General features: G+C 44.2%; 1 protein-coding gene across 1 annotated transcript in view; it reads left to right on the forward strand.

The window, feature by feature from the left end:
- The window catches only part of ADAMTS17 (ADAM metallopeptidase with thrombospondin type 1 motif 17), a 165563-nt gene that overhangs the window by 24968 nt on the left and 115076 nt on the right, over positions 1 to 25519 (forward strand). The window contains exons 5-7 of the mRNA XM_027714826.2: positions 5526 to 5609; positions 6180 to 6337; positions 12316 to 12359. Of these exons, the coding sequence (XP_027570627.1) occupies positions 5526 to 5609; positions 6180 to 6337; positions 12316 to 12359 (286 nt within the window). The remainder of the gene's footprint in view (positions 1 to 5525; positions 5610 to 6179; positions 6338 to 12315; positions 12360 to 25519) is intronic.

The raw sequence follows: 25519 nt of genomic DNA on the forward strand, positions 1-25519 counted from the left end.
CTGTAGTCGCCAGTGTTTAGAACTTCTGTAAATTCCAAAACCAAGTGCCTTGGTGGTAAAAGATGCTTAAAAACATGCTTATTTTGCTCACCCATTCTGTTAGTCTACATCTGGCAGCTATAATTTCTCATTTCTTTTCATCCATGTGGAGCTGTTTGGATGGATGTTCTTTCTTGCAGGAGTTTTATGCTTTTATTTCCTCTTCTTCTCGTCTGAAAGAAAAAAGATTCTGTGTCCTCACAGAGAAACTGCACTGGCCTCTTCTTGGCTGGTCTTCATGGTTTAGGCTTTGAGCTTTCTGGAAAAAACTGATTCAAATGATTCTGGAGCATATGATAGATGAGGATGAGACCCTTTGGAAGGCCCTGTCCATGGCTGGAGTGTTTTTAATAATGAGGAGTGACTGGTTTCAGCCAGTACCTGAACTTTGTGAATGTTGGCTCCTCACAGTTGTGCAGAGCTGACTTTGCAAACCAAGTCCCACCCAGACTGACCCTCTGAGCATTTAGGGACAGAGATGTCTGAATTTCCAAGACCACAACATAGTAATTCAACAGCTGCTTTCTATGGGTTTAAAAACATTAAAAAAAAAAAAAAAAAAGAGTTGGGATGGGTTTTTTTTCTGCCCTAAGTGCATTTTTTGGGGTTTTGGAATAAATTACAAGTGTGGCTTGGTTTTGAGCTTGCCTTTTTCTCAGAGAATCCAACATGGAGGGGTAGGTTACTGCAGTGAGTGTTAGTTCTCCTGCAGCTGTTTCTAAGCCATGAGATTAGTGTGGAAGCTCTTTGCAGCAGCAAGCAGGAACTTGAAGTTAGTGATCTTTTGGATGTTATTAAGAGGGAAAATTCCTATGTTGTTCTTTAGCAGTGATATTGTTTTACTCTCTGAAGCCTGATTTTACACTTTACGGATTGTTTTTCATTTTGGATTTCCCCTGTGAGGGTTTTTTTATGTTAAAGAAGCGGATAAAATCATTTTTATCATGCACACGTTGATGGATTTATATCTGTGCTCTTGGGGGCTGGCACATTGAGGCTCCAGAGCTGCCACTGATAATCAGCTCCCTTACCCTGATCTGGAATTTTCATGATGGGAACAGGGACATAAGGGAAAAGGATATAAGTGTTTGATCACTGTCTACAGATTTCTCGCTCCAGCAGCCCCAGGAGAAAGAGTTATGTCAACTGTATCTTATAAAGAGCCATGAATATGTTCTTTTTCATAATGTTTAAAGGAGTAATTTGAAAGCTTGGCTTTAGGTGGGTGTTAGAAATCCTATAGCACTTTTCAAAACAAGTGAAAGACAACCTCAGTAACCTGACTAATGCTCCTGCTGTCCAAACCTTGTCCAGCAGCCAAGGCAATGGGAAGGCTCTTGCTTGAGTGCAGTGCTTAGGGAAGAAAAAGAAAAAAGTCAATTTACCCTCAGGGTTGCTGTTCTGAACTCCAGAACATCTGAAACCCACACGTCTCCCTCCCCCCATCCACCTGCAGAGGAAGCTCTTGAGAATTATAAAAAAATTAAAATGTTGTAGTTTAGTTCCTCTCTCAGCCCAATTCCTTATGTCTGGGTTGTGCTTTATGCGTGCTGGGGCAGGCCTGGACAGCTTATGGCAAAACTGCATTTATTTTGCCCCATCCACGTCAAAGTTGTAAGGAGGAAAAAAGGTAGGAGGAATGCAAACAGGGCAGGATGGTCCAGGCTTCAAGCTCTCCTCTTTTCTCTAGAGCATTCTGTTCAGTAAAACTCTGTCAGAGAAGTGCAGATGAAGGAGGGAGATGTCAGAAACCAGCTTTATTTTTTTTCCGCTTTATTTTTTTTTGTTTTTCTGCACTTTGCCTTCCATTTTTTTCTGTCTGTTTGGATAATTTTTACCATCTCTCCCTCTGTTTTCAAAGCTCACTCTACTTTTGGTGACTCCTCACAGAGAAGTCAATACAGCAAGAAGTTAATCTGCAGCAGGGCAACCACGACACTTCAGTCACATTGACCACTTTTCCCATCCCTTCCCTTCAGCCTAGTGATCAAGAAACTCCATTTGTCTTCCAGCCAAGCTGCTTTCTGCCACTGTGGTGATGTCCTAAACCAGCAACCTTTGTATTTTGTTCCATGGCAGTGTGTTAGCGGGTTTCGTGAAACCGAACTCCTGATCCCAGCTGCCTTATATTATTAGAAGTTTCTAAAATACCCCAAATATTTTTATTTTTCCCCTGCTGCAAATGGTCACAGCAGCCTCAAGGGTGTGATGCAATTGCAGGCTTGAGGAAGGGTGGCCCATGGTATTGGGAGTGGGAAGGGAGGTGTCTGTGAGTCAGTGTCTCTGTTAATGCATGTTGTCCGTGCAGCAGGAAATCTTGAGAACATCTGCAGTGGGAAATCCCATTCCTAATCCCCTGGTACCAGTTATCCCAGCCACCTTTCTTGGCATGGTTAGCTCACAGGGTGATGATGGACACTTGGGACATGGTGTCTGAACAGCTTGGACACGCCAAGTCTGCGGGTGATGGTTTCCTTGTTGGCTGAGTGAGTAAGGCAAGAAGGTTGTTGCTGCCATGATGGAATCCCAATTCTGAGCAGGAAAGACTTTTGTATTTGAATTCTTTTATTTTAAAGACAGCTGGATTCTGTGATAGTGCTTCCTTTGGGCACAGCCTACCTGGCGCGGCCTGGTTTAACGCCGGCTGTGTCCCGCCAAAATGACTGTGAACAACCTGTGCTGAATCAGGCTCTTATTTTTTTTTATCAAGTAATTTAAAAACCTGTTTTCTCACTAGGGTTCCTTCCACCTGTGATTTGAGTGTGGGTTTCCATCGGAAAGGACAGTGTGTGGGGCTCGGCTGGCAGGGGGGCTGAGGGGCTGCTCTGAGGGGAGACCCAGTTCCCGCCCTCACCGGTGGAGCCCCTCAGGAGAGTCGGTGGTGCCGCCGTGAAAACATACTGAAAAAAGGGCAAAAAAACCCTATGTAGTGAAAAAAAGTGAGGGGAAAAGTGTGAGGAAAAATCTGTGTGAGCACCCAGGTCAGAGCAGGAGGATGAGGAGCTCCAGGTGCTGGAGCAGAGTTGCCCTGCAGCCTATGTGGGGAACCGTGGTGGGGCAGGTGGCTGTTCCCTGAGGAATATTGTGACCTGAGGAGAGGAGCCTGCGCTGGAGCAGGTTCTCCTGACAGAAATTGCAGCCCATGGAGGGGATTTATACTGCAACAGGGGAAAAGCAGGAGGAGGAAGGAGCAGCAGAGAGGAGCTGTTATGAACCCACCACAGCTGCCATTCCACATCCCCCCGCATGGCTGCAGGTGAGGGGGAAGGAGTCAGGAATGGAGGAGGGAGGTCGAGCCTCGGAAAAGCCATAGGATGCAGTGAGTTGTTCTAATTCATCTTTCTTTCTCTTTATACAAATTATTTTAGTTGGCAAATTCAGTTTTCACCAAGTCAAGTGTGTGTTGCCTGTGATGGTAATTGTTAAGTGATCTCCCTCTGGAGGGAAAGGTTAATGTTCGGTCTAGGCAACACAAACTGTCATCAATCTGGGGCTTCTTTGGGCTTCATTTAAGAAAATAAGCAAACAAAGCTTGAATAAACAAACAAAGTGAAGACTCTTTTGCATGCCTGGTGTCCTTTTGGTTTAGTATCCACTTGTTGCTGCTGCTTGGTAGGTTGAGCTCTTCTGAGATCACTGATGGATGCAAATCCAAGTGCAGTCAAAAGTTATCCTTGGGACAGAGAGCACAACAGAAAAGGAAGAAGGGCTGAGAGCCTTCAAGATGACATCCTAAACTCTCCAGCAGCTGGTTTTGCCATGGAAATCTACCTTTTGAAATCAGTGGTGTTTGGATGGTCTGTGCTAGGTCTGGAGGCAGACAGCTTGTCTGCTCTGATGGGAAGACAAGCACCATTAGGCTTAGTGATAAGAACGTTTGCTGTACTTACCCTCATTTCGTGAGTGGAAACTTTCTGGGAGGGTCAGAGCTAGAGCAGGTTGGGCAAACCAAAGGCATCCATCCCAGGCAAATGTTGGTACAGGAGCGATTTCAGCCTGATGCCCCATTGACCCTCCCAGCTGAACATCCAGGTCTCCATTTACACAGGGGGCATCTGTCAGAACCCTTCCCTGCAAGTGTCAAGTTTATCCCCCCCAGGTCTGTAGTGAGAGGCCTGAGCTGCTCTACCAACATACCCCCGAGCTAAGCAAATAGTACCAGCACTTGTGTGCATTTGTACACCAGCCCCAGGGAAGATAAATGGCTCATTGTGCTCATACTGAAGGTCAGTGGGTCAAACACTGAGTAGCTCTGTCTTGCAGTCTGTGCCTAAATTGTAGGAAACATTTACGTGTGTGCTTTAAATCCAACCCCAAACACTAAAGAGCTTAAGAACACTCTTACATTGAGCACATTCCTGAGTATTTGCACAAATAGGAAAAATACCAAGCGTTGAAAACATAATATCCAAGATGTGTTCATGTCTTGGGTTCGTTGTAGGAAGTTAGCTGGGCCTCTGTGATATTTGTAGCCAAATGAGTAAGGAATACAGCTTACCTGGGGCCAAATCCTGACTCCCATTTGTCAAGAGTCTCTCTTCAGTGGTCTTGATTTTATTTTTTTGACTAAATAGCGAATGCAATATTCATCCAGTGATTTTTATGTGGTATTTTACACCTTTTTAAAATAAACCCCTCCCTCACATTTTTTATATAGTCTAGTTAAAACATTTGTACGTGGAGAAATGGGGGGAGTAAAATTCTGGCATCAATTAAAATCTTATATTCTAACCTCTGAAAATGAGGTGAAGTATCTGAACTGGAATGCAAAATCTGGAGAAAGTAGTAAGGTAGTTTCCGGTGCTATTTTTGTATTTCCTGAGGCTTGTGTCATCATGTGCTGCCTTATTACTATTCTCTCATATAAGATATGAAAATAACAGAGGGAAATTGCTTTTCCATTCTATTTCCTGAAGTCTAAAACACACCATTAGTTCATCTTGCATTGAGATATCTCTGATATTTAAATGCCGAAGATCCATGTTGGTTGGATGCTTCATAACGTATGTCCATGTTCCTGAGACTTTGTTTCATAGAGTTCCTTTGGAATATTTTTCTCCTCTTCATTATTTTTTATCTTGTCTATTCCAGTTAAAAGTTGGGGTTCTTTTTTTTTTTTCAGCAACTGGCCTTGTGTATTTTTTTGTTTATTTTTAATGTTTTTTATCCTTGAATGCTGAATCTTGCTCAGGTTAGTCTGTGACCAATTGGTCAGGTGGGGAAGCCCAGTGCAGGAGGTAGGAGCAAACCTACTCTGGTTTTGCAAGTGTTGTGGCTACCCTGTGGTATGTGGAACTATTAGAGCTGGTAACACTGTAGCTCTTAAAAATTCTTTGTTTCGCTGAATGTAGTAGCACAACTCATTTGGGGTTTTTCTGTGTCAGTTTTTCAGGACAAATGTCTAACTTCAGTCGCAATTAGTTTCTTCAATTATTACTAGGTATCGTTGCTGATATGCTGTGGATGTTTTCTTTGCATTTTGACAGGTGTACAACATGTTTCAGCATCAAAGCCTTGGAATTAAAGTCAACATTCGAGTGACCAAACTCGTCCTGCTCCACAACCGCCCAGTGAGTTCTAACTCATTTTTGCCCTGCTGCTGCAATTGTTCTGTGGTGTCTCCCAGAGCAGGGTGGGAGGGGGGTGTGGGGTCTGTCTGGCCACAGGATCACAAATTGTGAGGGTGCCTGTCACACTTCACCAGGCAGCACTAAAGGTGGGAAGTGTAGGGGGCTGGGGGAGTGAAAGAAACTACAATCCTTTTATTTATCCTCGCTGGTAAGTCTTTGTTTGCTTATAGTTGTAAACCAGTCTCGGGAGTTAACTCTTACAGAGATTAAAAATGACATGGCTCTGGTATCAAATGTATAAATTCCAGACTCAGGAGGCTTTTGAATGTAGAGCTGTACTAGAAACTTGTGACTGCTGAGCTGGTGGAGTTTGGTCTGTAGATCAACTGGCAGAAGTCAGTGTGAAGTCCACAGTCCTGAGTTCACCTGCTCAGATGAAGCTGGTTTCACACTTTTCACTCTGTCACATCTATGTCTTTGAGCCTGTGATTTTTCATCAGAGATCTGATGCTTTATGTAAAGACTGTGGTTGATAATTGTTCTCTTGTACCTTTTTTTTCCCCCAAAAAGGCAAAGTTGTCTATCGGGCATCATGGAGAGAGATCTCTGGAGAGCTTCTGTCAGTGGCAGAATGAAGAATATGGTGGAGCAAAATACCTTGGTAACAACCAGGTTCCTGGTGCAAGGGATGACACCCCTCCTGTGGATGCTGCTGTTTTTGTAACCAGGTATGGTAACAACACCTAAATGTTGTCAGGGTCGTGGTCACTGCTACATGTCACAGTCAGGATCAGGCAAGACAGGAGATGCTTTTTTTTCTGACACCACCTGATATAAGTGGAAGAAATAGGTGAGGTTTTGGAGCATGAGCACTTCTTCCTAGAAGAAAAATGTGGGATTAAGAGCACAGCTGAGCTCAAGTGGTCTTTGTGCAATTAGAGATGAATCAACTGAACAGTCTGAGAGGAGCAGACAGTGTGTCAGCAGTGGGGAAGGTGGTGAGGGAGTTATCTCCTAAAGAAAATGAAAGATGAATACCATAAGCTGAATTAATTTCCTCTCTCTTTGCCTGAGGAGATAACCACTGTAACACCCCTCCTCTGTCAGAACTGAGATGGAGGAGGGGGTGTCAGTCCTGATTTGTTTGTGTAATTGGAAACTCCTGCATTTATTTCAGATGTGAAATAACCTTTGTATAAATACTTGAGCAAAATCCTTTGCACCTTGGAGCTCCTCCACTTATTGATGTATCAAACACATCAGATAAAGAGAGAAAAAGGATGTCGTAGGGACAACAGTCTTTTTTCCTCTAACTACCTGAGCTCAACCTCACAGTACAATGTTCCTCACAATTACCATACATTTTGAGTAACAAATCCATGGTGTTTTAAGTTGTTTGCATCCTTGAAGATGTAAATGAAGAATTCACTGTTATAGAAGTGATCTCTGAATAATTGAAGTGAGCACAAAATTATAGTGTAATATGGATGCTCCTTGTGCCAGAAAAACACTACTTCCTACTCCCTTCTTCCCCAGTTTGAGACAGGAAATGTCTGTGTTGCAGTTCAATATTACCTCTTTCACCTTTTTTCTCTGCCAACAATGTAAGCAGAAATATATGTTTTTGCATAAACTGCCATCCTGACTGTAGTAATCTATTTTGTTACCATTCCCAATGCAAACTATCCATGAGATTGTGGTGAGTGTTCAGTAAAATAGCTGGTGAGCTGGGCATGAGGCCAGCAGAGTCCCTAAGGATGCACCTGCACAGACAGTTCCCTTAAATCCTCCTCTCTTCTCTGTATTCACTGTAGTCCACCAAGCACTTACAGATATTTAACAGTTTAGACAGGGTGAATAGTTCCTTTGAAGTCAGTGGGCTGCATATCCTGGTTATAGTTAAGCATGTGCTTCACTGGATCAGGGCCTAAATAAATAACTAACATTTTTGTTAAACTCATCTGGGCATCCAGTTGTCCTGCCTGACAAGTGAGGCAGACAGAATCTCTTCTGATGTGCTCTGAGTGTGGGGTGTAAGGAATGAGCAGAGCATTTCATCTGTGCAGCTTTTAAAATTGAATGCATAATGTCAGGCTAAATGAGCTGGACTCAGGCATCTGAGGAAGAACTGGAGAAAGAAATTTTAGGAGGAATTGTTCCATAGATTTGCAGAGTTTTGCACTCAAAATGGCTGGTGAAGTACAGGTTTGGTTGGGTTAAAAACTAGATTCAGCTTTGGTGAGAAAGTTCAGGCCAGAGAGCACATTTCTGTGCACAAGAGGAGCATTTTTCCTGTTGGATAGGCCAACAGTGTGGCTTGTAGGCTCTCCTTCCTTCTTGCTGTGTCTTGTCATCCTTAACCCATCCTGCTTCTGCTGCACAGAGGATGCTGCATTGCTTGGAAGAGTTCTGGCCCAGCACCCGATTCCTGTGTCAGGGAAATGAATTTTTCTCCTCTTGGCTTTGGAAGTGTGTGTGTGTGTGTGTGTGTGTGTGTGTGTGTGTGTGTGTGTGTGTGTGTGTGTGTGTGTGTGTGTGTGTGTGTGTGTGTGTCCCTGGACCCTCCCCAGACTGTGCAGATGGACCAGTGGTAGAGGAGGTGGGAGCAGCAGCATGTCCAGCACAAGCAATCACGCCAGAAAAAGCAGAAGCTGAATTTTCAGCAGCTGCAGCTGCTTTAGGACTAGAAACAGATTCTTTGGGGTCAAGCTCTGAAGAAATCCCTCTGGTTCCAATCTGGCTGGGTTCATTTGAAGCACCAAGGCATGCTTGCCTTTTGAAACTCCACCTCAAACTGATGGTCCCCATGTCCTCTTTTGTATGCAAAAGTAGATTATTTAGGTGGCCAATATTCCTCCTTTGGGATTTTCATGGTATCCACCTGAGCTCCAGGCAAGAGACACATTGTGTCTGTGAAATAAGATGTACCATTGTCCAGCTCAATAAATAAGTGAGACAGTGGGAATAATCTGTCACAGCCCTGAAGGTCTGAGTATAGTGCTGTGGTCTCTATAATCATTTCTTGTTCAGATTCTGTTTCTGAACCTGCAGAAACTCAGATCTCTGGCATCTATGGATAATGTACTTCATATTTTAACAGGCAGAATAACTTCTATCTGCAGAGTCTGTATCTTAGTGATTTTAGAAGCATGTCTCATCTGAAACACATTCCCCCTCTTGATCCTCTGTGTTTGGCATTCCCTGGGGAATCTTCAGACTCACTGCTGCTGTCTCAGCTCCTGGCTGGAGGTGTTTGGGTCACCTGTTAGACCACAGGTCATGTGATAGCAGAGCAAAGAATGTCACAACACTGACAGGAACAGGATTCAGAGCTGTCATTGAGCAAAGACTTGGTTTTTCTCCTGTCGTGGTGGTGTATTTATTCCTTTTGCAGCCTGCTCTTCCCTTCCACATTTCTCCATTAAATGGGCAAATGGAGCAATTCACTGTGCATGGAGGAATCTGGGCACACAGTGCTCCTGAATGTACACATGCATGTGGAAAGTTTGTTTTGGCAGGTTTTTGACTGTACCAGTTTCCTCTGTCCCTCAGCTTTATGACCCTGCAGGGTTAAAGTGGTCAAAAGATGTCATTTGAAGGATGCTGGGAATGGCCATTTAACAGAATACTTCTTATTCCTGTTGCACAGTTCAGCTACTGTCCTCCTTTCTTACAGGAAGGACTTGAATTGCAGAGTTTAGCTGAGCACAGTTAGGTATTTTTTTCCAGTTGGTGGGAGCCAGATGGAAGAGTGACTGTAGGAGGAGTTCTGAGCTCTTCTGGCTGTTTTTATTGAACAAAACAACTGACTTCTTGTCATTTTTTGAGAAGAATTGTTGTAGTTTGCTAATGGAAACCCTCTGCTCAGCTCCACATGTGATAGTGACTGAGAATTTCACAGGCCCCTGGAAGATGAGAACACGTGTCCTTCTTGATTCAGGTGGTTAGAGATGAAGAGAGTTATCCAAGATTCAGTGTGATAAGGTCAGATGTTGAATTTGAACTGCAGCTCCTGGAGTCAGAGTTTTATTCCAGCGTAGCTCAGTAAAAGGTTCTGCTAACAAAACTATGTCTCTGTGGTAAGAGACCTTTGCACATGCAGTGAATATTAAAATATCTCCTTTATATCGTTGAATGTCATTATAGTATCAGTCATGTCAAGCTCTCACTTCAGAAATACAGATGCAGTTGAGCTCAAGAATGTGCCAGAGAGACACTTGTGATTGAAACCCTTTTAACAGCAGATAAGCTTCAGGTGGCAGAATGGGGCCATCTGAAGTCACTGCTGTGACTGGCCCACAGGTGAGACAGGTCTTTCTTAACCCCTTTCCAGGCCGTGTCTCCCATCTGATTGCCAGGGAAGGACTGTAGGAGTTTCAGGGATAGGTTTGGTGATGGAATGGCTCCTTGCCTTTGGAAGAAGACTGAGAACCCACCAGGCTCGTTTGTGACTAAAGGTTTGGATGTGCTTTTCTGTTTGGCCACAGGGTTTTGGGGTAAGGTCTGGATGATTTAAAGCCTGGCATTTTGGTACAAGGTCATTGAATATGAGGATGGGGTCCCTTGGAGTTGTGTTTATGGAACTTTAGGGATGGGCTGAGGGGGTTTCATACTTGGAGTGCCTCATGCAATGAATTGGGCAGCTGTTTAGTTCTGCTGACGTGTTTCAAGCCCTTCCCTGACCAAACAGCATCACAGACTAGGGTTGTTCTACCTCTGTAGGAGTGTCTGCAAGTTGTGCTGGATCCTTTACAGACCCCTCATTTTATGGCACAGTGGCAATCCCTCCGTGGAGCTGCCTGGAAGTGCCAGACGCCTTTTGGTGTCGAACAGCCTGTGAGGAGCAGAGCTGCAGAACTGCTGCCTGTTATTTGCAGGGCTGGATGGCCCCTGAAGAGAGAGGCTTTTCTAGCGGTGGCCTCCTGCCATCTACTAATAGTTCAGCTATCTGTTGTCACAAGAAAAGCATCTGTTTGATTTACCAGTTTATATAACATAATAAGTCCTTAAATAAACCTCCGTCAAGTTGGCTCTGGGAACTCAAGCAGGAGCTTGGTGCCAGCTCCGTCAGGAGACTGTCATTAGTCTTCCTCGGAAAGGCTGGAATGCCAAGGTGTCGAGACACAGGCTGTGGGGAAAAATGAAGGCTGGGGCCGGTGTGTGGTCGTAGCTTCCGATTTTGTTTTGTCCCTGTCTGATTTTTTTTAACGCTTTGATGGTTGTTATGGTTTTTCTGCACTCAAGCGTGGTTAGTTTTCAATGTCTGCTTAACAAGAGCTGGTAATGGCTGTTTGTTTCTCTCCTTCCAAGCCTTTGACAACTTGATTTGTGACTTTCAAAGGAGTTTGGTACTGAAGGGTTTGGGTTATCAGCTGCAGTCCAGGGCCTTAAATCCCTGTTCCTATAAATCCTAGTTTCATAATTTTCTTCAAGGAAACAGTATTTTTAATATTTATCTGTTTTTATATTAAGTATTTTCTTTTTCTAAATATTTATCTTTAAGTATTTTTGATCTTCTTCCTGCCAGACTCTTAAACTCTGAATCCCACGGGGATTCAGGCATTTCAAAAGGCACACTCCAAATGTGCTAATAGGGTTCTTTCACCAGCCTCCCCACAGAGTGAGGAAAGCCATAATGACAGAGATTATGGTTCCTCAGCTCCTCTTGGGTTAAGGAGCTTCTGAAATGTTTTAGCACATGTGATGTTTTTCTCCAGCTCCTCTTCATAGTGGATTGCACTGCAAAGCAGGGCTGGTGAAGAGAGCTCCTGAAAGTTTAGGTCTAAGTGCTTATTGAAATGTATTCAAACCATTAATTTAGTTATAAAATACCTTTTCCCCTCACAGGTGTTTTTCTGTCATGAGGAATCTCATGTCTTCTCACATGAAGTGCCCTTGCTTTGATGGGGAGTTTCAAGGCTTCTTATTCTGTTTCTATTTAACACAGCTCCATGGATTCCTTGTTGATTTGTGGGTGCATGTGTCATATGTAGTATCTTCTCAGGCCTTGATGAGATATGGGGGAGTAGCAGAGACCAAATGAAGCCTCTTGAACCTCTCTGTGTTGGATTCAAATCATAAAATGGCAAATCTGACTGTAGCAGGTTTAGCTGAAGCCAGTTCACCTGTTACCTGGCAAATCCTGAAATTCTCTTTCTCGTTCCACGTCAGCATCTGTCATTCTCTGTTTGGTCCTGCTTCTTTCTTGTCCTTTTCTCTTCTAGTGGAAGAAAAAGAAAAAAAACTGAAGAACTGAGAATTTTGGGGTGTACATTTTTAGTTCTGTGCCTTCAGGCAGTGCCCCACACATCTCCTACTCCCACTTCTGATGGTGCTGCTGCATCACCGGGTGTCTTATTCTTTTTGTTACAATTCTCTTGTGAAAAAGAAGAGCTTCAGTTTTAATCTGGTTGCTGAAGCAGTCTGATCTCACAGAGTGAGGCAGGGCTCTTTTAGGTGCTAAATCTTAAGTCTGTTGAATTTGACTGTGCTGTATGGAGCTGTTTCACATAATTGCTTGTAATAACCTCCCCAGTAGCAATCAGAGCTGCTATCAGTGTTGTCATCGTGTAGACTGCACAGCAGCTTGAAAAAAATCCCCAAACCTCAACACCCCTGGTCTGTGAGTCATGCTCCAGTGCCTTTTCCCAGCCTGGAGTCTGGAGGCACAGGATCCATTTCACTTCTGTTCTGTTTTTCTTTCTAGGACAGATTTCTGCGTACACAAAGACGAGCCTTGTGACACTGTGGGTAAGTCAAAGGAGCAGGGGAGGGTATTTTGAGAGCCAACTCTGTGCTAAGAGGAGCTTTCTGGGCAATCTTTCATTCTTTGGTTTGCTGTAATGTTGGTTTTGCAATCTGTGTACCTCTGTGATACAAATATGGGTTAGCTGAGCAGGCTGTGAACTATGAACAAGCCATTAAATTTTAACCCCTTCTAAACCCTGGAGGTCTCAGAGTTCGGGAATTAATCTTCTTTGGAGTGGATGTAGAAGAAACTGCCTGCTGGTGTGTCTGTATGATGTTCCTTTCAGTTCTCTCTCACCTAAACCAAGAATTTGCTAACTGAGGAATGTATTTCCCATTGTGAGAACCTGTGTGACACTCCCAGATCAAACTCTGGTTCTGGAGAAGAATCCCTCATTGTGGGAAAGCCGAGTTAAATCTTCTTTTCTGCCTCCTGTTCCTCCTTCCTAATCATGTTCCTTTAATCATGTTCAAACCCTGCATACACAGGGTCCTTACATGTCACACATTAAAATTATTTATTTATTTCACTCAGGTAGCAGAACCTTCCCTGTATCTATTCTCCTGGGTTTTTTTTTAATCTCCACAGTAGCAGCAGTGTTTGGAGGCACAGCTCAAAATCATCTTTATGGTGATCACATGATTATTTTTTTTTTTAGAATTGCCTCAAAGTCAAATGGCCCCTTATCCCACAATTCTGTATAAACTGGGGGTGGATCCTAATTTTCAGGGAGACACTTGCAGACCCAGGAGTTGCTCTGCTGACAGTGGGTGATGAAGAGCATGGGGAAAGTACCTTCAGCAGGAGCTCTGGAACAGCCTGTGGAGGCTCCTCTTGGAATGCAGGTCCTCCCTCTCTGTGGTGTGGGGACTGATCAGGTGAAAGGAGAAAACACAGAGCTGGAATATACACACCCATGAGCGAGGACAGGCCTCCACATCCCAGGTTTTCTTTCCAGGCAGAATCCCTCACAATGCATTTATTCTGTGGAAAACAGGCTTCCACTGAGGAAGGTTTTTGTGCTGTGTACCTGCACCTGGAGATGGCTGTGGTGACATACAATAAAGAAGTTAAAAAAAAAACAGAAAAGAGAGAAGCTGATGGAAGACACATGCTGACTAAAGTCAGAGCTCTTTCCATTTTCCAAGACAGTATTGTCGAAGGTCTCTATTCAGGGAATTATATTACCAGAGACAGCATGACTAAGGAAATATTTTTATGACTTCTTTTCTGTTCTTACAATACCCAAGTTATTTCTTGTGCAGTGATTTGCTGCAGGCTGTGGCTGCAGTCAAGAAAGTGAATGACCACAGAAATAAAGATTAAACTCATTTGTTGCTCTTTCCAGCATAGTTTTCCAAGATATTTAGAAGGTGAATGAAAGAAATTTAGAAGACAAAAGCAGTCTGGCCTCTTAGCTCTCTTCAGTGCTACTTTTCTTTCCTTCTCCCCTGACAGTTTGATTATGTGTCAGCAAAGCACTTGTATCTTCACTTATGCATTTTCTGTGTCCCATTTGGCCTTGTTGTGCCGTTTACATTTTTTCATAGCGGAGGAAGACTAAAATAATGAATGTACTTCTGTGACATGCACCCGGTTGAGAAAGTGCTTAGTGTTGGCAGTACTAAATTTTAACCCTGTGAAGGATTCTCCAACTTCCCTCCTTAGTCAAAATAGGGAAAAACAGGTGTTGGTTGTAGAGAAATAGGTTTTTAATGGGCACTGTTTTATGCCCTGGGTATGTACCTGGGTTATCTAAGCACCAGTGTAGTGGGGTGTTTACTTGGGCTTAAAATGAGTGCAACAATCGAGGCAGGAAGGTGCCCATTGCTACTCCATATGGCTTATGAAGGTTTATCTTTGGGTTTCAACCATCTCCACTGTTCCCAGATTCCTGTTCCTTACTCCAACTCCCAGACAGTCCTCTCCAAATCAGCAGCACTGCCTGTGAAAGCAAGAAAACTGCTCCAGTGAGTGACATTGTGTTTGGTCTTGACGGTGATGCTGAGGTTCCAGCACTCCCCAGAGTTCTCTACAACAGCAACTTGCTTTCATTTCTTGCTTTATACTTCACTTTTACAGACGAGGAACATGGTCTCAGCAGATGCCTGTGTGTTTTTATACCTGCTCATGGGTGAAGTTGGCCCTTGCAGTGGCAATACTGCCGTCCTGTAAAGGAAGAAACATCTTTCTGGTGAGCAGGAGCTCTCTTAAACTATGAGACTGAGGCTGCTGCTCTATATAAGGCAGAGAATCTGGGCTCTAGACTCCTGATTTCTATTCCCAGCTCTGGCACTGACTCACTCTGTGACATTTGGCAAGTCACTGACATTCTGAAAGCTTCTGTCTACCTCTCTGAAATGGGGATTTTTGAGTGCAAAGCTACAGGAGATTGCATGGCTTAGGGAGGTCTCCTGTAAAAAGAGTGTGGTGGTCTTGGGTGTGTGATGCAACACAAGTCCAGAATCTCATATTGCTCAGTCGTGTTCAGGAGACTGAAAGGAATCTCTTAAATTATGTATATTGAAATAAGAGGGCTCAGAGTGCTCTAGGTAATGTGTTTGTTTTTTTTTTAATGACCATGCCTTGATTTTCTTTACATTATGAGAAATCCAGAAGGAGAACTTTTCCTGGTGGAAACACCGAGGCCCAGCTGTTGTTGGGAAGTGGGATCATGAAGTTTAAATGGCTCATAAGAGGTGTTCATTTGTAGTCTAAAAGATCCATATTGGAAAACCTGTCTGGAATCTTTGCCTGCCATGCAGACACAGAGAGAAAACAGCAGCAGGAGGTTTGTATTTGTATTCTGGCAGGGGCCCCTCACTGAAAGCAGTTGCTTTGGGGACTTGGTTCAAATTTTCTTGGCCCAGCTGCCAGGGCAGTGTGGAAGGGTTACATAATTGCTGAAACAAGCTCAAAAATGGGGGAAAATATGTAGGTATGTCTTTGTGGGGTGATACAGAGCCACATTTGTGTAAGAAATAGTTTGTTAATGCTCATGGCCCCACTTGGGTGGGTAAGTCAGCCCAGAGAAGGGATGAATTCCAAAGGAGGTGCTCCAACAGCCTCCGCTGCGGGACCTCTGAGAGTCTGAGCAGAAAGGTTTGCTCTGTGTGACACAGCCTTGTCCCACAGCACTCAGAATTCCAGAGGCTGCTCCAGGCTCATCCCTCGTGCTGTGACTCCAACCAGAGCTGCCGTTTCCTGCAGGAGAATCTTTGTTCCAGTGGAGCTGTCTCTGAGCAGCCAAACTGCAAGTTTAATGTCTCACTATTAATATCAGGCTGCAGTTTGGAGCCTTGCACAGTGTCAGGATCCAACCTTTCTGTGACATAAGCAGATTGAGAATGCCCCTTTCCTTCAGTATTTCCACTGCTGGTGCCAAATAAGCAGCTTTACGGTTAGTTAGGAATGATCCTGCATATTTCAAGGCAGAGCTTGGCCCTCGTTCCTCGGTGTACATGTTACCCCAGATCCAAGCTGAAGCTTCCCTGTATTCAGATAATAATAAAAGTGGGGGCAGCGTGGAATTGGGAAATGGAAAACGAGAATGTGTCTTAAATATCCTTAAATTGCCCTGGTTAAAAATGACTTTACCTCTGCTGCAATCACATGTGCTTTTCTGTGGCTTGATGTTGGGGAAAAGAAAGCAGAGTAAGTGTGTGCACTGCAGAGGGGCAGGCTGAGCTGAAGGAGTCGCTGCCTGGAGACAACCAAAGCAGAGAGTGGAGGTGATTGAGAAATGTAGTTTTCCAGACTCTTTCCACAAGTGACTCAATGTTTTGTGAAAAACATTCCCATCTCCTGGCTGTTTATCATAGTAAAGTGCTCCAAAATATGCCCAGGTTTGGCAAATGAGGGTCTGGGTCTCCAGGCAGGTGATTTTATTCCATGTAAAACACCTGAATAAAGAACTGCACATTTTTACCTTTTCTTTGGCCTTTTGCCTCTGCAGTTTTTGGCCTGTCCACAGCAAGGGACAGCTCTGGTTGTCCTGCCTGTACTGTGTCCTGAGCATTTACATCTTCCTCCCTACGTCACATTGAGTCCAGTCCCCTAACTGTGTCACAGCAGAGAATTCATCCCCAAGGAAAGGGAAAAGCCTAGCTGGTTTGCTGTGAGTGGAAAAGAAAAGGAATTCTCACATTATAAACATTTTCCATAGTGGTTGGTGTTGAATGTTTCTGTGTATTCCAGGGCGGGTTTTTGTTTGATGCCAGAATAAATAGAAATACCTGCTGCTTAAAACAATTCATTAGAGCAGCAGTGCCTGGCTTTAGCAAAAACCTTGCTGGGACTGTCCTTCAGCCCAAACCCAAACACACTTTAATACATTAAAATGAACATACTGGAGGTTAAAACGTCCCGTAAGGAAACGCTGTCGAGTGGATTTGGGGTTTGGGAAGGAAGGGTACCTTGCAGCACCACATATTCCTGTCCCTTGTGGCTCTGTAGGGCAGTGGAGTCAGGCTGCTGGATTTGGGAAGCCAAAGGGAGCTGTGGTACAGTGCAGTGGAAGAGTTTTTCCCTTGCCTTTGGGTTGCTAGGGAATAAATGCTGGGCTGCACAGCCCAGACAGTGCAGGACTGTGCTATTGGGCATGTTCATCCCTACTGTCTCCCAGGCTCCACCCTGCCCACAGGAGCCTTCCAATTCCTTTTCACCAGCTAGCAATCCCTCCTCTGCCAGATTCCCACTAAAGATCTGTGTGCCAAGTGAGTGTAATCCGAGATTGCATCAATCTCAGTAGAAGCAGTGGGATGAGCACAGCCACTCAGGTAATCAGCAATTCCTGCTGCAGTAACCCTTGCTCTTCCTCACTCCAGTGTCCTGCGTGGGCTTTCCCTTCTTTCTTGTTCTGGGGACATGGCTTCAGCCAGGCTGCCTCCCAGGTGCACTAAAGACCAGAGGAAAACCCTGGTTCCACCAGGCTCAGGGAGAGTTTTGTTAGTGATTTCGGCAGGGTCAGACCCCTGGTCCTGTTCTTAGGTGTTGTCTGAGACATGCAACCCTCCTGATGCTATTTTATAGAGACTTATTTTGGGTTTTTTATTGTTATGGAAAGTAGAGCATTTGACTTCTATTTGCCTTTGGGTTTGTTTTGCAGCTCAGTAGTCATGTTTAGGTTTGTCTTTATTCATTCCATATACTAAGGGCACTGGTGGATTCTTGGCCTCCTCAGCTGAAAAATGTCTATCTTTCTGGAAAAGACAGAGTAGCCAAACATGAGATATTGTCTTTATTTGAGAGCTCATACTGTCCCTTTGCAAGGAGTTTTTGTAGAAAATAGGTGATTGATCCATCTGTTCTGTTCTGGAAACGTATCAATCTATGAGTGCTATCAGCTCCATTTCCAGCTACCTCAACTTTTTTTTCTTCCTTTTCTCTTTTTTTCATGTCTTGGGGGAAAGAATTACCTTGCACACTTAAAATAAATGGAAGTGTTTAGTGAAGGGAGGGTCAGTGACAGGTTTTCTGTGTGTTTGTCATTTTTCCCTCTCTATGTGTTTCCAGTCCCTGACTGGTCTCATAGACCCTCAGCTGCTCTCAAGATTAACTCCTTTCCTTTTTCCCAAGGGTCTGTTTCTCTTTGGGGTCAGTTCAGAGCTCTTAGGAGCTCTTGCTCAGTTTTGTTCCTTCATCTCCTCTTTGCTCAGCTGGTGCTGGACACCAAGGTGCTGCTCTTCCCAGAGGATCCTGGGTGCTCTGTCTCCTGTCGCTGCAGGACTTGCCCATCCAAGGTCACGGAATTTCCCTACATTTATTCCACTTCAGTCTTCATCAACCTCCAGCAGTTCCTTATTAGTTCTCCTCCATACATCATTCTCCTTTTGCAGCCCCAAAATGTGTTTCAAGCACTTTTATTTTCCCATTATTTATCTGCCTGTCTGTCTTCCTAGTAAGCACCTAGTAAGAAGATAAAACAGTGGTGGTGTGTTTGAAGCTGGTTCTCAGGGAATTGGAACTAAACACTATCAATGGGGAGGAATAACACACTTCCTGCTTTGTACCTGGCCTTTCATTTCCTCAATCCAACTGCTATTGATAATTAATGGTGAGAGATACCTAAGCTGAAATATGTACATATCATTGTCAACTCTAAGTCTTCTCAGCAGCTCACCACCCTGCTTTTGTTTGTCTTTACTGATCCTAAATCTTGCTTTTCTTGTTTCTCACTCAAAGCCTCCAGTCAGACTTTACGACAGAGCTTTTTTTCTTCCTTATTGGGGCTCCCCCCAAAGTTGGTGCAGGATGTTTAAGCTTATCTGAGCTTGGAAGCTTTACCTTCTCCCATGGTTTTATTGATGGTTCATGGGAATGGTTTGTGGTGAATATAAGAGAACACCTGTGTAGAATGCTGTGGAAAGGACCTCTATTCCTTCACCAGGCACCATGTTACTGATTAAACATCCTTCAGGCCATCACATCTTGGTGTTGTGCAGGAGGGGTGCTGATTATTGTTTGAATGAAATAAATCTTCATAGAATCATCATAAAACCAGAGACTGGCTTGGGTTGGAAGAGACCCTAAAGATCATCTCATTCCACCCCCCTGCTATGGGCAGGGACATCTTCCACTAGACCAGGTTGCTCCAAGCCCTGTCCAACCTGGCTTTCTTCAGAAAACTCCTTGACTACCAGAACTGTGCTGTGGCACTTTCCCATCAGGCATCCAGGACTCCAGCCCAAATCTGAGCCTAATGTTCATTCTTTCGTTTCAACTCCATGTCATAAATCACTTTATGTGCTAAATCATAGTGCAGTTTGACTGGTGCAGGTGCAAACATGTCCTGCATTCCACTCCAGGGCCATTTCTGTCTGTCTGAAATTATAGAGACATGTACACAAAGCACCTGGGAATTTCTGTCTCGTAGCTTAAAGGGCAGATACCTGCATAAGATGTTCCTTTCCCCATCTTTGTACCCCTCACCCTCCTTCCTAAGTCTGGGGCTTTCACATGCAGTCAAAAAGGGCTCATTGTTACTGTTTTAACTAACAGTTACCAATGAGTTTATGATATAGTTTCCCTCAGAAGCAATTCAGTACATTTTCATGTTAGTATGGAGTCAAAAACAACCAGAAGCATGAGATTTTAATATATCCTTTCCTTCTGTGTGATAGGTGAGGGGTTTGATTCACTTGAATATACTGTGCTAGAACTTCTGAGTTACAGTTTTATCTCCTAGACAGTTTTCTGCCTCGATTATCTTCTAAATTAGAGATGATTTGTGGGACACTGCCTGAGAACCCAGGCTTTGCTTATGGCTAAGTAGCATTTAATGATGATTTAAAGAAATCTCTGCTGTTGATCTCAGAAAGTGGTCATTGTGTTTGCAAACAGACAGGCTGAAGGCAGGAGCCTAATTGATGTCCAGCTAAGCCTCCACTGCCAAACAACTGTCAGGAAAAGCTCTGGAACTGCTCCTGGCTACTGTGTGTGTGAGGCTGAGCAGCCTTTGAGGCAGACACGAGCAGAACAAGCTCATTATATTTGGTCTGTGGACAGAGCAGTTCTGTCTTTTGGGGTTTACAGTATTTCTGCTCTTGTCTCTTGCCTTGTGCATGGAAGTGGAGATTTTATTGCTTTCTGCACTGCTTCACACCCCAGCTCCATCACTTCCCCTTGCTGAGGGCTTGTTTCTCTGGGGGATTCTCACTACAATGATCATAAAATAAAGAAAATCGTCAGTTCTGCTTTCATGGCTCATCCTGCTTCTTCCTTTCCTTTTTATAATAAAAGGCTGTGGAAAGAGAAATAGTGTTTGTTTTCCACAGTGTCAAACCTGCTGTCAGTACACTATAAATAACCCATCTGGGCTGGAAATGCCAATCCAAGGATCTGTGCAGCTGAAAGCAGGATTTTCTGCTATGATACAGTGGACAGGGGAAACATGGGACTCATAAAACCATTTCTCACCGGTTCTTATCCAAGAGCATGGAATGATTTTGCACATCCTACCTTCCAGCCCAGTGCCTTCCCCGTTAACTCACGGTGCCTCCCTGACAGACCCGTGCCATTAACCAGTACAGTCAGGGGGTTTTGCATTTGATTTCATTTGGAACAAGGAATTTACTGAGAGGAGAAGGAAATGAATTTGTAAATAGGGCTTTTCCTCAGTAAAATTCACAGCTCTTTAACAAAGAGATCAGAATGGTGATCCCCATTGTAGTGGTGAGGAAATGAAGCCTGGAGATGGGAAGGGACATGCCAAGGGACAGAGCAGAGCCCAACCTTGAGTCAGTCCAAGCCCCTCAGCTGGAGGCAAGGCTACCTCTTCCCAGGCCTTCCCAGTGGCAGCTCCACTTCCTTGGGCACCAGCCAGTTCTTCAGGTCAGTAAAATAATGACTGAACCCTTCAACAGGCCAGAGGTCTGTGTTTCTCCTTTCCACTGCCTGGGTCCCCGTTTTTCCCTGTTTTCCCACATTCCAGCCTGGTCAGTTTGCTGCTCACTGCAGCCCTTCCACAAAGCTGACGTGTTTATAACTGAGAAACCTCTGAGGTTTTTCTTCTCCTCCTGTCAGACATAGATGGCTTTTATCCAGTTGACTGCTTTACAGTGCCTTTATCCTTTGCTGGCTTGAAAACATTTCAGATAGTTCCTATTGTTTTATAGACCCTGTAGCTAAAAAACCAAGCTGTGTAAAAACATCTGTCCATAGCTGTGCAATAGGCTGCAGACATGTAGGGTAATAAGGCATGATTGCATTCATTGGAGCATTTGCTCCGCTGGATAATCAAATAGGAGCATTCCAGTTGCACACAGGATATGTAAGAGTAAGGGAAGGAAATGAAGGACAGTTGCCTACTGTACTTTTACATTTCTTCTGTCGTGCAGCTGCCAAGACTAAATGCAATTTTGAGAGCGAGTTTTAAATAACGTGGAGATGAGATTTTACTGGTGATAGCCAAGAAAACCACACTGGGGAATGGGCATAAAACTCTCCCTCCCCATCCCCAACAGGGGAGTTTGACCTGCACTGATATTTTTTTCACTAGAATTTTTTCTTTCCAACTTTGGTTGACCATCTGGTAACATGACCTGGTATAATACCTAACCCATTTTGCAGGGTGTCTGGTCCTGGAAGGATTTTGCTACACCAAATGCACTCAATAGATTGAAAGTCACTTTAAATCCTTGGAATGTTGTTGGGATTTATGCAACAATTCTCCCACTTCCACTGCCTCAGCACAAGCTCCAAGCTTTTCAGTTGGGACTGTGCAACACAAATAGGAATTGGGTTTGTAACAGCACTTTGCATCACTGAAAACCTTCCCTGTGTTTACCAGACACTGAAAATCTTCCCTGAAAATGCAGCAGGGAGTGTCCTCCAGCCAACTGGGGTCCAACACAAACCCACTCCGTGGCTGTAAATATTAATGGCAGGTGCTGTGGGTAAGGTGATGAAAATTTGAGCTGACCCAAGAATGCAGAGACACATCCTGGAATAAAAATGACTGTAAATGCACAGCAGAGTACTTTGAATTTTACACATGGGAATTTGACCAGATCTCCCTTGCAGAAAATACTGGGGTTACCTTATCAAGCTCTTGCCAATTCATATAGGAAGGTCAGTGTAGATGGTGAAATTTTAGCCTAATTCTTACTGAGGGTTGTAAATATATCTGTGTGTTTGTGTGTGTGTGTATAAACTGTCCTTTGAAAAGAACTGAAATTCCTTGGAATTTTATTTGGACACAGGGGTTCTGCTGTATAGATTTTTAAATTCTGGGTTCAAAATCCTATAATCTGCAAGGTTTTTGTCTGAATTAGTTAGACAAGTCTTTTTACCTTTTAGATCAACTGATAGACATACATTGAAGTTATTGAAATAATAATTTAACAAAACCCATCAAATCTCTTTCTCCTGTTCTTTTCAGCATGATTTGTCGAATGCCAAGGATTTCTGTGTTTGCTTAGCTCGGAATTAGCCTTGGATTTCTACTGTAGCTGGTGGTCATGAGCAGTCAGCAGGTTGGGGATGTTTGTTGGTTTTGTGTGGTTGTGTCAGACGGGTTTGTGTGGCCCTTTTGCCTGAGCTGTTTGCACTGAGGCTCTGCCTGGCCACGACCAGACTGCTGGGTACACAGGAATGTTCTGCTGAGGATCTGCTTGTTGGTTTTAATAATGTCATCCATCAGGCTCCAGCATGTACAGCAATATTTGTGCTGCAGTAGACAAACAGTGTAAACACTGCAGTTATTTATAAGAAGACTGGCCAGTGAGTTAAGAAGCTCCGTGTGGATGTTTTTGTTTGTTGAAAATGAGTCCATCAGTCTCATCAGAGTTTGCTGTTCTTGAAATGACAGAAAAGTTAGATTTCTATTAGCATTTAGATTTTATATCTCTGTTTAAGAACCCTGTACACTCATTTCTTCTGTGCTCCAGTTGTTTGTGTTTCTTGCCGTATCTGTCAGTCAGAGAGAAAATGGTGTCTCCAGCTTGGTCTTGCTGGGTCCAAGTATGGATTAAATTCCTGACTGTACCTGTGTCCTGACTGCTGGTCAGTTCTGAGGAAGTGTTGCTGCTCCTTCTAATCCCTGTGGTGACTCTTCCAATGTCTGTTGACTCAGACTTCAGAAAAGCACTGTTGTTCCCTGGGGTTGCTCTGTTCCTTCCAGGTGGTTTTCCCTATGATTCCTGCCTGACCTTCTGTACCTGGACACACACTTAAGCAGCTTCTGAAGTGGGGATGCTTTCCTGAGCCTGGGATCCTCTGGCACAAAAATACTGCTTAGGACTACTGGAGTTCTAAGCTTCAGAGTTTTTTTTTCAGAGATGTCTGGTGCCTCAGGAGAGTCTGATAACTTAATTATGTTTCAGTTTCATGTTTCTTCCCCCTGGTATCTCGTTCCTTGTTCCTTAATGTTCTCTGCTTTGTCCCAGACTTCTTTCCATGTGTTTGTCTCACCTGGATCTTCCCATTTCCCTTCTCCCTGTGTGGAGCCAAGTAAGAAGCAGAGGTTCCAGGCACAGCCCTCTCGTGTTGGCATCTCTCTGTAACTGTGGAGCAGGGCAGGGGTTGATGCTCTCAGCTCGTTTGGTCCTTCCCACAATGAACTTGCTGTAGTTTGTGCTGCAGCACAAGAGCTGTGTTTGCTGTGATGGTTGGATGGTTTCTTCTCTGATTGACAGATCTAAAAGTGATAACTTATGACTGAATATCTCAGAACAATCCCTTTTTTCTATGTTTATCTGTGTCACTTGTTGCATTTTCAAACTGGGAAAAATAATGAGTATTTGTTCAGTGCATTGGTGTATTTAGATACCAGTGTCTGAGCCACAGTGCGGTTTAAACACTGAAGTAAATAAAGCTTTTCAGCTTTACATTGAAGTAAAAAAGACAAAGACCAACCTTCTGTGGCTGGGAACTGAGTAAAGGAGGCCATGAAATGGTTTAATGCACCTTCTCCAAAGCCAGGGGTGATACTTGTGTTGGTGCCAGTGAGATTTTGATCAAGCCCGTGGTGATTATGATGCTGTTAAAATTAGAGCAGATGTGACACACATTCAGCTTGTTTGCTGGGGGTGCCATGAAGCTGGTTATGATACCATTAATCAGGTGGCTCTGCTGGGAAATGCATCTCGTTCATGGCAGCTGAGAGGAGGCCACTGGGCTCCCATCTTCAAAAATACCCTTTCTGTGGAGCTGGGAATTACAGCTGTTACTGCTGCAAATTCCCTCCACGGGCCACACCCAGGCAGGTGTAAAGGAGCTTCTGAATTTCCTGGGAGTCTTTTATTTGAAGGGATATGAGGCTGGGAGAGGCACTTCCCTTGCTGGGAGAACTGTAACACAAAGGCCTGGAGCAGTAACACATGCATGGAAATGTCCCTTGGCTCTGCAGGAGTCTGGGACAGTTTTCTTTAGTGCTGCTGCAGATGCTGTCCCTGTGAGCCTCCCGTGCTGTCATTCCTGAATCCAGACTGGAAAGGCCTCAGGACTGGGACTGTGCCTTGACTTGTGTCTGTGAGGCACCGGGGACTCTTCTGGCTGCTGTCAGTCATCACGAGGAGCTCGGCAGGATTCATCCAAATTTGTGTTTTCTTTCACAGGAGCTCGAGTTTGAACATGAGAGATTTCTTTTTATTGAGTGTGAGAAAAGCTCAGGCTGCTCTTTTTCGTAGTGAAAATTTCTCTCTAGCTGGTGTTACTGGTGACATTTTATTTTTGAGTGATCTAGAGAAAGAGGTACTTAAAAAAGTAGGTTCAGGGCATATTAAAAATATTCCCAGCCACTTACCTCTGGAATTAGCCATTACTTCTCTTCAGTCAGGCTGGTGCTGTGATGTGTTTATGTCTGCATAAACTACCATGTGGGTCATTCCCTGTTTTGGGGGGTGGAAGTTGGGATGGACAGCTCTGTTTGGGAACCCAGAGGAGGGGCCCTTTGGGTTAAAAGCAACCCAAATAGTTTAACCTGGTGTGGTGAGTGTGTGGATGTGATCTTTGTGCTTTGTGCTTGTGTGTCTACCCCAATGACAGTCACTCCCTAATAGTTTTGGCCAATTTAAATCAGATATGAGGATATGGATCTCGGAAATACTGGGCTCTTGAATAGAGGAGAAAGCTCTCTCCCTCTGCTGCCACTGAGGGAAAAATTGCATCACCCACGTTCACATCAGGAACCCCAAGTGGAAGTGCCAGTGTGTAGGAAACCAAGCCATTAATTTTGCAGTAAATTTAGAGATTTTGTATTTATTGTCACCTCCCCTCCCACCAAGCTGTCACACCCTACCAGAACAAATGTGCTGAGTGTGGTGCTGTGTGAGGAGAGAAGCAGAGCCATGGCACTGCCTCAGTCTTCTCTTCTTGCTGACATGGAAGGACCATTTTCACTCCCTGCTGGCAGCAGAGGTGGCAGCCAGTGTGGAGGAACTGGGGACCAGCTTTTCAACCCGAGTTCTGACTCCAGCAGAGCAGCTCATCCCTATTGACATTACCAGGCACAGCCCCCAGGTTTGTCAGTCTTGTCAAGTCAGGCTGTGAGGTTAAACCAGCACTCAGCAAAGAATTAGAGCAGAAGGGCTGAACCAAGGATTGCTAAAGAAGTTTATCAGTGCTGTGCTAATTGGCAGCTGGCCAGAGTGGAGCCAGGAGCTTAGACAGCCCTGGGAGTCAGGATGGAGGAGCTGCAAATGAGAAGTATCACAGAAGCAGT

Source organism: Pipra filicauda, unplaced genomic scaffold (assembly GCF_003945595.2).
Source record: "Pipra filicauda isolate LSUMZ 115617 unplaced genomic scaffold, ASM394559v2 scaffold70_size2993248_pilon, whole genome shotgun sequence".
NCBI classification, from domain to species: Eukaryota; Metazoa; Chordata; class Aves; order Passeriformes; family Pipridae; genus Pipra; species Pipra filicauda.